At 44.0% G+C, this 12053-nt stretch overlaps 2 protein-coding genes across 3 annotated transcripts in view; one reads left to right on the forward strand and one right to left on the reverse strand.

Moving 5' to 3' along the window:
- The window catches only part of LOC111861685 (neurotrophin 1), a 46977-nt gene that overhangs the window by 31849 nt on the left and 3075 nt on the right, over positions 1-12053 (reverse strand). Inside the window, exon 1 of one of the 2 annotated variants that reach the window (XM_023846460.2) lies at positions 4043-4378. The exons of the other annotated variant lie outside the window; for it this stretch is intronic. Coding sequence (XP_023702228.1) covers positions 4043-4078 — 36 coding nt within the window. The 5' untranslated portion in view covers positions 4079-4378. Of the gene's footprint in view, positions 1-4042; positions 4379-12053 lie in introns of those variants that run through there. 2 annotated transcript variants of the gene reach the window in all.
- Positions 1-12053, forward strand: part of LOC111861686 (general odorant-binding protein 71) — a 34830-nt gene that overhangs the window by 5059 nt on the left and 17718 nt on the right. The gene's annotated exons all lie outside the window — the stretch shown is intronic.

Below are 12053 nucleotides of genomic sequence, written 5' to 3' on the forward strand. Positions count from 1 at the left end.
TAATTATGTCTTCTTCGTTTGACGGGCTAGGCCGTGTAGCTTGTTCCCTTCAGAATTAATCTGAAATTATGAATCTTACACAGTTGGTAGAACTCCTGAGACGGGGAATCAGCACGTAGCAAGGCAACTACATACACTGTACAACACAAATAGAGAAATAACATAGTCACAAATTTATACCTTGAGTGGGATTCGAACCAATGATCCCAATGTTTGAGCGGACGAAGATATTTCGTTCCCTAGACCGCGCGGCCACTGTGATGGGCATAAAGATACAGAATTTCTGTTTTTTTTTTTTTAAGTTTTCCATCGTCCGGTATATTAGAGAATAGAAAAAACGACGTTTCGGAAACTGGATCTGTCTGCGTTCTCAGATGAAGGGGAGAATACACCTACTCAGCTAGGCCCCTTAGGAATCACTGGACAGCCCCTATCAAATTTACACAGCTATTTAATCACTTGAGACCAGGTTAATTCGGCAGGAAACAGATCCAGTGTCCGAAACGTTGTGTTTTATATTCTCTAGAATACCGAACGACGGAAAAAGTCTAAAAATCCAGTAATTCTATGTTGTACACCATCGTCAGAACACGTTAGAATAAATAAATGAAGTAGTGACCTTCCATCCGAAGTGGCCTGTTATAGTCTTAATATAACAATGTTTTTACTGGACGGGTTAACGTGGCGGTGAATCATATTCGGAAAGTGTTCGGTTCGGGTCTCGGCCGGTACATCGGGTATGATGACTGTCCCGCCAGGCAGATGTCGAAATAGTAGCTAGATTGACTCACGACCGCTTCCTTGCAAGCAATTTCAAATTCATCCTTCGTCTGCCATCCTACCATTCAAAGCCACACGGTGTTGACACCGAGGGCACTGTAAGAAAAACCACAATACAGCGTACTGAAATTGTAGCACGTATGCTTCTGATTCCATCTTCACTTAGTGTGTCGTAACACGAAATTAATTACGTTTGCCTTACAGCATGTACGCTTAACAACGAAATGATGTCTTCAAACCAGCAATGGATCCCTTGGGATATTCTTAAAAAAGTACATCTCTCCCTGTAACAGGCCGTGGAGGCACATATGGTTGTGAGACGTCGAGGCTCCCACATCTTCTAGAAAATCGGCTCAAAGATGTTGAGGTTGTCAGCCTTACGCGCCGACCGCCCTTTACTCCCAGGAAGATTCCTGGTACTCATTTCTGTTAGAGGCTGAGTCGAGCCCATGGACATAGTGGGGCTGGAAGTATTAGGTCAATTGAAAATTCCAATGACCACATTGGGTATCGAACCAGCGACTTTCCCGCTTGAAGCATAGTGCCTCAGCCAACTACGCTACCGCATATAAGTTTTAAAAGGTAATGAAAATTGTAAAACTATCCCTGTAACAGGCCGTGGAAGCACATAGGGTTGTGAGACCTCGAAGCTCCCACATCTTCTAGAAAATCGGCTCAGAGATGTTGAGGTTGTGAGCCTTACGCGCCGGCCCTCTTTATCCCCCCCCCCGGAAGATTCTTGGTGCTCATTTATGTTAGAGGCTGAGTCGACCCCAGGGCTATAGTTTTGCTGTAAGGATTAGGTAAATTGAAGAATCCAATGATCTCATCATGTATCGAACCCGCGACCTTCCGGCTTGTAGCATAGTGCCTCAACCAACTACGCTACCGCATATAATGTTTTAGTCATAATAAATGCGAATAGTAGATGCATGTAGCACGCGTATCCATCATAATCTCGGTTTATGAAGAAAACTAGGCCCTATCTTCTAAGATGTGACAGCATGTAGTCCGGTAGAAGTTCACCGACATTTCGCCGTCTTCATGGTTGAGTAAACCAAGCAAGTTCCAAAAAGGAACGAAAACTTGAACCGGACCACACAGTTTTACATCGCAGAAGGCAGTACTGTTCATAGTCATAGCTGTGAAGATTTCAGATGCAACATCTCGTTATATATTTATTTATATTGCAGTATTTCCCCCTGCATTATGCATGAGAAAGTAAATGCTGATACAGGATCATATAAATGTCGTCTGTAGCCGGACCGAAGTTGCCCGCGGCGCCGCAGTTGCTCCACTTCTGTGCTGTGGCAAGCGACCATCCCTGTACATCACACACAACTCCGACCCAAAAGTTTGCAGGTTTATAATGAAGTAATACCATTCATTTCTTCGCTGTTTCTGCTAAAAGAAAGTTACTCATGTCCGTTTATGTGTGTGTGTTCGGGTGTTTGAACCAATGGAGTCAGTTGTATGAAAGTCGGCATGAATGGGATGTCAATACGGTAGTTGCAGTAGCCAGATCCTCTGAGAAGATCGTGTCATTGAAAACGGGAAATTATTCTGAACTTTCAAACTCTGCAAAAGTTTAACTATTACTGTCTTCTTAGATGTGTCCCCATATAGTCTGATAGGTGTTTACGGACATTTCGGAGACACCTCCGTATCCATTCTCCGCCGTCCTATCGTGAAGATGAAGATAGTAATTTTATCCGATGGCTACACAGTGTGACGTTCCAGAGGACAGTATTCCTCGAAGTAATCATCGTCAGAAACTCAGGTCTCTCATTGGTAAAAGTCTGCGGTCTTCTGTAATGTGACGCAGCAGAATATGATAGATTGTTACCATTTACCAAACAACACGGCGTCATATTCCAGAAGAAAACTTTCTGTTCTGACATATCTGGAAGTGACATACCAGTCTAAGGAGGTTATAAAAATACGTTATACTCGTATGCTGAGTGCCCGCTCAAGCGGTTAGTCGCTGGCTTCCCACCGCGGCGGCCCGGGTTCGATCCCGCGTCTGGTCAAATGGGATTTGTGGTGGACAAAGTGGCGCTGGGGCAGGTTTTCTCCGAGTACTTCGGTTTCCCCTGCCAATCTTCATTGCACCATTAAAAAAGAACATAATAAACCCGTGAAGAAATTTGAAATATAATTTATGAGACTGACAGAGAAGTATATTTGGTGGTATCGTAAAAGAAATGAAGGTAAAGGTAAAGTTGTCCCTGTGCTTATCTAATTAAGCACTACGCCATGAAGACGTATGGATGTGTGGGAACTGCTTCATTGCCTAGCAACCGCTGTTTACTCGTCGTTGCTAAACAATGAAGCTCGCGTTGTCACGCTTGCTTGAATGTGGGCAGTTCCCACACATGTATAGACCCACGTTTTCTTGATCTCGGCTCTAGTTGGAGGTGAGTGGTTAGCTTCAAGCACCAGCCGCTTTACCCCCGGTACCCATTGGATAGGAGACTGGGTGGGCCCCATAACCGGTCTGGACGACGTGAAGTGAGAATTCTTGCCTCCAAAGGGACTCGAACTCTGACCCCCAGTCCGTAGCCAGTCACTATACCGACTGAGCTATCCCGACTGTTAAAGAAATGAATACACGTTAAAATAATTAAAACATCATCCATGTTGGACAATATTTCGAAGTACAACACCAATTAAATTCAGCTTGTCGGCAGAATTTCAAAGAAGCAGACTTCCGAAACTACTAAAAAAACTACAAATCGCGTGGATGAAGGAACAGATACACATTTGAAGAGACGAGTGGATGGATGAGGTCGGAACAGGCCAACACGTGGCCAAACTACCATACTGCGATTTCATGATGTCATGATACGATGTAGTGTGTTGATGTATGATGATGTCTCTTGGAAATCTTCCACTTGGAAATCCTAGAACGAGATGGAAGTGCGACTTGAAGAACAAATATCAGAGTGTGAGACCGTGATGATCGGAGACGTGAGGGAATTTGGCCAAGATCGAGTTCAATGACAGGTTTTGTTTTCAGCAATGTCGAACTTTCGGGTCCTGATACCGTGCAATTAACTAAATATGTATTACATTGGCCTGTGGGACTTTTCGTAACGTGCTAGGTTTTACAATAGAGTTTCCTGTCTTACACCAAAAACTGAAGCGGGAGTACCACCCCTTCTCAGCTCTCAGCGATAGCTTCTTCTGATGGAGGTAATCTCCTCCATGAGCAGCCCGAGTGTGTATCAGTCCATTTAAAAGTTATCAATTTAATACTTACCAAAATATATTTTGTGACGCTCATTTTTCCTGTCATTTTAAAAAATGCACTTTTTTCACAAATTATCCTCTTATTAATCCATTATTTGATCTCTATCGTTGCTAAGGTTATTTATCCTAAGCACAACAATACCACATGCTCACTGTTTGCACGAGTTTCAGTATCCACTCTGTTAACTAACATCGTAAAATTCTTCTTCCGTACGAAACCACATTCTTCCTTTCTATTAAAAAAATCACACCCACTTATTTCGCACAATATCTAACCATGCTTCCGCTTGAATCTGGAAGGTACTGAGACCTTGAACTTCGAGTTACGTATCCACACCTTGACCGAGATTAAGAAAATGAAATCAGTGTTGCCAAACTATGAAGTTAAGTTACCTGTTATAATGACATTACTATATCATGGTTAAAAGACTGTGAATGTAGGTTGCTCTGGCAACACTGTTTACGGAAGCCGCCACTAGGTGGCTCTGCTAAGAACACTTGTCAGTTGTTTTGTAACGGTAAAAAGTTTTCCGAATGGAGGTCAGGCAATTGGTGAGCGCCCCTGCTGCGGAAGTAAGGAGTAAAATCTTATATTAATTTATCATAAATGTAGGAGGGAACCGTGACATATCTGTGTAATATCTTAAAAGTTACTCACATTTTCTGGAAACATGGATTTCTGGCCTTATGGTGTTCTACTTTTCCTGTCTATTATATTTATTTCTCTACTTTTTTTTCTTCTTTCGTTTCCAGTTAAATGAATACAGACAACGGTGTCATTTGTTTCACTTCAGCTTTAGTTCTATCAAGAGAACACCCCCCCCCACCCACCCACATCACTTGAAACAGAGAATAGACAGGATGAAATGTATGGAATGCCTTGGCTTGTTACATGCACTTACAATGTCGTAAAAGACACAGGTAATAACACCATGAAGGAATGTGGGAGAATGGAGGTATGGCTCCACCGTTTTTACTTCTGCACTAAATGGAAGTGGTCAGCTTCACTCTCCGGCCATTTACCCCCGTGGAAAGATCCCCCGGTACTCATTGAACAGGAGGAATGGTGAGCCCCAGAGGCGTTCTGGACGCTGTGGAGTATAGAATAATCTTTTCCCGCTGTCGGGAATCGAATCCGGGCCATACAGTCGATAGCCAGTTACTGTACAGACAGATCTCCCGGCCCCTCTCATATTGTACGGAACCGAAAATCCTGTCACTGTAACTCTGTGGCCCAGAGTCCCTTCTTGAGAAGCTGATTCTGTGCAGTCATAAATTTCGAGCCAGCTGCTGGACCCTATTCCAAGCCACTTTAATCCAACCGATACTTATATAGTTTATTTGATATCTATAAGAGCCGGAATAGCGCAGTCAGTATAGCGACTGGCTACGGGCTGGACGGCCGAGGGGCCGGAGTTCGAGTCCCGGTAGGGTAAAAAGTTTTCACTTCTCAGTTTCGTTCAGACTGGCTCTGGGGTCCAGGCAACCTCCTATCCAATGAGCGGGGCGGGGGTAAGGCGACTGGGACGTGAAGCTGACCACACCTCCAACTAGTGCCGAGGTCAAGAAAACGTGGATCTATACATCCACTCCCCCATACGTCTTCATGGTGTAGTGCTTAATTAAATAAGTACAAGGAAAACTTTACCTTGCCTTGATATCTATAATATGTATATGTGTACATCTGTCTCCGAAAATGATGTGTTTCCTTCTGATTATCTTACTACAGTTGTATTTGCATTTCTATATGAGTTTCCTTGAAGGAGTAAGGATTGTGAAGGACCTCATTGTGTAATTTTCTCCATAATTTTAATTAACTTCTTTCTATCAGGTGCAAATTTTCTCCTCAGCACCCTGTTCTCAAACAATACCAGAGTATGTCCTTCCCAAATAGTAAGGTAGATCTATCCCTGTAACAGGCCGTGGAGCCCCACAGGGCTTCGAGACGTCGAGGCTCCCACGTTTTCTAGACAATCGGCTCATAGATGGCGGCAAGGTTGTCAGCCCTACGCGCCGGCCGCCTTTTACACCCCAGCAAGATTCCTGGTACCCATTTCTGTTAGAGGCTTAGTCGACCCAAGGGCCATAGTGCGGCTGGAAGGATTAGGCCAACTGGACAATTCATTGGCCTCATCTGTAATCGAACCCGCTTCGTTCGGGCTTGTACCATAGTGTCTCAGCTAACTACGCTACCGCGTGCTCCCCTTCCCAAAGAGTAAAGGCAGAATTTCGAACCCATATAAAACTCTCAATTGTTACAACACAATCTGATACGTTTCCAATGCTTGTATATTTAGTTTCAGACAATAAAATTGGCGAGTTATAGTTCTGTCTTTCGGAATGTAACCACTAGTTATAACATTGTGCCTATCGTTAACAACTATTCACGTTGCGATATGTCACTCTACGAAATATTTCGAGGAAAGTGACTATTCGCAGGAGGGGCGACTGTCCGTGTACAGCACTGAACTAGATGTGTGTTGCAGGAGATCTACATAATCTTTTAGTTCCCCTTGCAGTCCAACTTGCTACGTAGGTCTCTGTGGCTGACATCCACCTTTGTTCAGACACCGCTGTTTTATATATAATTATGGCATAATTCCAACGTTTTTATGTGTCATTCATATTCGTTTAAATGTTCCCGCCTTTATGTTACACGTAAAATTGTACAGATGTGGGATCAGTGCCATATGGCAGCAGAGATAACGCACTGCCACGGAGTAAGTTAACCTGGTACCTGACGTGCTGTTTTATTGTTGTATTATACAGGGTGCTTTTCTCTTCTCCAAATCGTCCAGACCAGCTCTGGGGTCCACCCAACCTCCTATCCACTGGGTACCCGGGGCTTTTTCCCTTTGGGTAAAGCGTCAGGGACGTGAAGCTGACCACTCACCTCCAGTTAGTGCCGAGGTCAAGAAACTATGGATCTATACATCCGGTCGGGCACGTGGTAGCGTAGTTGGTTGAGGCAGTATGCTACAAGCCGGAAGATCGCGGGTTCAAGTCCCGATGAGGTCATTGAATTTTTTTTTTTCAATTGACGTAATCCTTCCAGCCTCACTATAGCCTTGGGGTCGACTCAGCCTCTTAACAGAAATGAGTACCAGGAATGAATTAAATAAATTCCCTGGGGAGTAAAGCGCGGCCGGCGCGTAAGGCTGACAACCTTACCGCCATCTTTGAGCCGATTGTCTAGATAATGTGGTACCCTCAACGCCTCACAACCCTATTGGCCTTCACGGCCTGCTACAGGGATAGCTTTACTTTACTTTTTACATCCGGTCCCCGTACAGGGACAACTTTACCATTATACAGAGTGTAACTCGAAGGTTCAGACAAATTTTGAGCATGAGTTATACATACCAAAATGAGAAAAAGTATCCATACCAACACGTGACCTAAAACATTCACGTAAGTTGAGATTTGTGTAGAGACCAACAGTAGTTCAGCATTAATGTGATGGCAGGGACTGTTTCTTTTTCCACAGCGGCTTACAGGCAACCACTAACGCGATTTCTTCTTACATGATGTGCCAAAGCTATTGGAAGGTGTGCCACGAATGTGATACCTGCAGGATAGTACTTCGGCACATTCTGGCCGTGCTGTGCGAGATGTTCTCAGTAACACCTGTCATGACCGATGAATAGGAAGAGGAGGACCCACTGCATGGTATCCGCGCCCGCCAGATTTTTACTTCCGGTGCCTGCAGCTCCTGTTGACAACGAAGAGGCACTTCATCCTCGCAGTGTAGATGCCTGTCAGACAGCCCGCAACTGCCCCGGCAGCTTTGCATAGATGTGGCGGGCCGTGTTGAGACGCGTCGATGCGTGCATTGAATCTCATGGGGGACATTTTGAGCACTGATTATGAATGTACTCTTTTAGCTATAACTAACAAGTTAAATGTTTCCTGACACACGTTATTATGGACAGTTTTTCTTGTGTTGGTATCTGTGGTCTAGTGGTCAGAATTCCTGGCTACAGATCTAGAGGTCCGGGTTGGATTCAGATTATCATGGAACTAGTGGGTCTGGAACAGGGTCCACTCAGCCTTGTGAGGATAATTGAGGAGCTGTTTCAAAGAAATAGCGGCTCCGGTTTAGAAACTCGAGATTAACGGCCGTGGGGATCCGTTGCGCTGACCACGCGACACCCTCTATCCGCTAAAGTTGGCACTAACTTCGCCGACAAGCGGCGGTCGCTCGGTCGGTATAGTTCGTTTGCGAACTACAGGCCACGGAGTTTGTTTTGTGTTGTTTGTTGGTATGAGGAACTCGTGCCCAGAATTTGTCCCCACTTTTCAGTTACACCCTGTAGGTATGAACTCCATTGGATATAGGATGCAGTGACAAATCTGAGGTTAGGGAGCGGTTTCACAACGGTAAATACAAACCACAGACAAAGTTTAGACCACGTACTAGCCAAATCGTTCGTTCGAAAAAGAAAACCTTTAGAAAATCTGCAAATTTTCATAGAACCCTAGAAAGAAAGATTGAATTCTGTATTTCAGTTGACGGTATTCTGCAAACTGCCCTCGCCACTGAAACACTGACACCCACCGAGAGGTCATCTGGCACCGGTGGTTAGAAGGTTTGCCAATATTAGAATCTGGAGCCTCTTCATGGTTAAATATTTCACCAACCCAATCTGCTGGTACATTGTACAAAGAACTGCAGATATAAATGTGTCCCACCTTTTATGTCTGGAACAGTTTTCGGCCTGATATATTTCAAGAAGAGTATTTCGTCCTTCATACAAAGTTAGTGTCCTGTATCGACATTAAATCTGGTTGATATACTTTCAGTAAAAATACTTATTATTAAATTACATTCAAAATCCGTTCAAGCATCCAGATAGGTTGCTCATGGGACTACTAACTTTTTCACATCATCATCATCATCAGTAATCTGTCAAGACGACAGGTCCACAGTCTCTTTCAAAACAATTCCTCCACTTAATGCGATCTAGAGCTTTCTCCTTCAAAAGACAGTATCCTCTTCTGTCCCCAAGGTCATCCAGCATCTTCTTACGTCTTCTTCCTCGTCTTCTTGTCACTTCTATCCGCCCATCTATCTTTCCTTCAATAGCTTCTTTTAGAAGGCAGTTTCTGCGTAAAACATGACCAATCCAATTAGCCTTCTGTTTTCTTATTTCATGTAGGATATTCCTCTGCTCACTGACTCTAATTAACACTTCTTCATTTCTCACATAATCGGTCCAACTGATCTTCTCCATTCTTCTCCAACACCACATTTCGAAACTTTCCAGATGTTTCTGATTTTTTTCACATAAGATTTAAAAAATTACAGCATTTACCACGGGGCACGCGGTAGCGTAGTTGGTTGAGACACAAGTCAGAAAGTCGCGGGTTCGAATTCCGATGAGGTCATTAGATTTTTGAGATGACCTAATCCTTCCAGCGGCACTATGGCCCTGAGATTGACTCAGCCCCTTATCAGAAATGAGTACCAGGAATCTTCCTGGGGGTAAAGGGCGGCTGGAGCGTAAGGCTGATAACCTCACTGCCATCTGTGAGCCGATTTTCTAGAAAATGTGGAAACCTCAAACTACCACAACCCTATGGGCCTCCATGGCCTATTACAGGGATAGCTTTACTTTTTACTCCATACGTCTTCATGGATCAGTGGTTAATTAGTTACGTAGAGGAACAACATTACTTGTGTCATTTGCCAGACATGTTCTTTGGTTCGATGAATGGAATTCTACATTAGGTCTTCTTATTTCTTAGAAGGTCCGATATGCACTGAATTAAAGGTATACATACACCTTGTGTCCAGGTTCTGTTAGGACTGTGTTCACTAAAAATACAAGACATGAATTATTTTAGAATTTCACTCTTTTTATTCAAAATAGTCTCCTTCTGAATCAATACATAGCTGGAATCGATTGAAAAGTTTACGAAAACAGTCACTATACTCCTTTTGTGGAATCGCATTTAAAACTGCGGTACATTCCCTTTGGATGTCCTGGATGGTGTAGTGACGGTCTCCTTTCATCGCCAACTTAACTTTTGGGAACAACCAGAAATCTGCTGGAGCCAAATCTGGCGAATACGGAGGATGATCAAGGACTGTGATCCCTTTTCTGGTCAAAAAATCGCGCACGATCTCTGATTTGTGGGGTGGGGCATTGTCATGGAGGAGCGACCAGGAACCTTGCTCTCGATATTCAGGTCGAATTCGAATAATTCTCGCCCACAAACGGCTGAGGGCTCCAAGATAATAATCAGAATTCACTGTTCGACCTTCTGGCCGAAATTCCTTGTGTCTTTACTCGACTCTTTTGCATGCGCACTTTCTTTGATTTCGTCTTCTTTGGGCTCAACCACGCTGCACTCTGCCGCGTTGTGAGAGGCTCATATTGAAAACACCATGTCTCATCACCAGTAACAATTGATCGTATAAATTTCGTATGACTTTGGGCCAACCGTAACATGTCTTTGCAGTGTTCCACTCTGGCATGTTTTCATTGCCTGACAGCACGTGCGGTACAAACCGCGCACAGACCTTCCATTTGCCCAAATCCTCGGTCAAAATTTGATGCACAGTACTTTTTTGTATTCTCAAAAGCTCCTCGATGAGTCTTGCAGAAACACATCTGTCTAATGCAAGGATTTCGGTCACTTTCTTCACATTTTCTTCAGTGCGACTTGTTCTCGGATTTGATGCACGTGGATCGTCTTCAATGTCCTCCCTGCCGTCACGAAATACAGCATACCATCGAAAAATGTTCGAGAGACTCAAGCAATCACTACCGTATACACTTTTCATCATTTCATACGCTTCTCCGGCTGTTTTTCCTAACTTCAAACAAAATTTGATGTTGGCTCTCTGTTCAACCGCCATTTTCCGACGAACGTCAGAACAGTACTGTTACATTCAAGGTCAGAACACATGATGCAGCGATGCTTGCGCTTCGAAATTATATACGGCCACAGCTGAAACTTCAAGGATCTTAACGCCACAACTCGCCAACAGATGGCATTGCAGGGCAAAATTTAATAAAATGAGTCCAACGGATCGTGGACACACCGTGTACATTTTGCGAGGGCTCACTTAAGTCAATCGGTGCTAAGCCCTTGACGGTAAGTTGCGTCACGGCTATGTGGTGTACAGAATTCGCTGTTGCTCATTACCGAAACAACAACAGTCCAGCTAAGCATTACTAACCTGAAGAAAGCAGTCTTCTGGGATTTGGCACCGTGTATATGTGGTGTTAACCGACGTTTCGGAGGAACGTATCGCCTCCATCTTCAGGGTAGAAGAAAAAGTATAAGAAATCAGACTGCTTTCACCGTTCTCACGGTCTTGTCGCTTGCAGATTTCTTATACTTTTTCTTCTACCCTGAAGATGGAGGCGATACGTTCCTCCGAAACGTCGGTTAACACCACATATAAACGGTGCCAAATCCCAGAAGACTGCTTTCTTCATAGTCACCGCCGTGAAAGCCTCAAATCTTACATTACTAACCTAATTATATTTTCAATAGTATGCACTGGCCTTGCACCTGACGTTGCTTCTACAGATAACTAGCAGCGTTTAATGCTCTTTGAAAAGCATAAAATAGTACCACAATATTGCTGCGGGATTTATGTTTGTAACGGAGCGGCATGTGAAGTTCTGGGCCCGTTAGATGTTGCTGCTCGAAACTTGCCGCTCTCCTTAATATGAAGAAACTGCTGTCATCCTTTGGTGTACAAGCACCTGCAGTCGTTTCTGTTGTTATTTTCGAAAGTACAGTTTTGTTAACCCTTTAAAGCAAAACGATACATGCAATGTGGCACCTGCCGTAACACTCAACTCTCTGCATTTTGCCAATAGAATGTTTATTGATCTCTTATGGTACCTATAACAATCCAGTTGAGCCGGGATAGCGCAGTCGGTGTAGCGACTGGCTACTACGGGTTAGACGATCGAGGGATCGAAGTTCAAGTCCCGGTAGGGTCAAGAATTTTCTCTTCTCCAAGTTGTCCAGACAGGCTCTGGGGACCACCCAACCTC

Source organism: Cryptotermes secundus, unplaced genomic scaffold, assembly GCF_002891405.2.
Source record: "Cryptotermes secundus unplaced genomic scaffold, Csec_1.0 scaffold201, whole genome shotgun sequence".
Classification (NCBI taxonomy): domain Eukaryota; kingdom Metazoa; phylum Arthropoda; class Insecta; order Blattodea; family Kalotermitidae; genus Cryptotermes; species Cryptotermes secundus.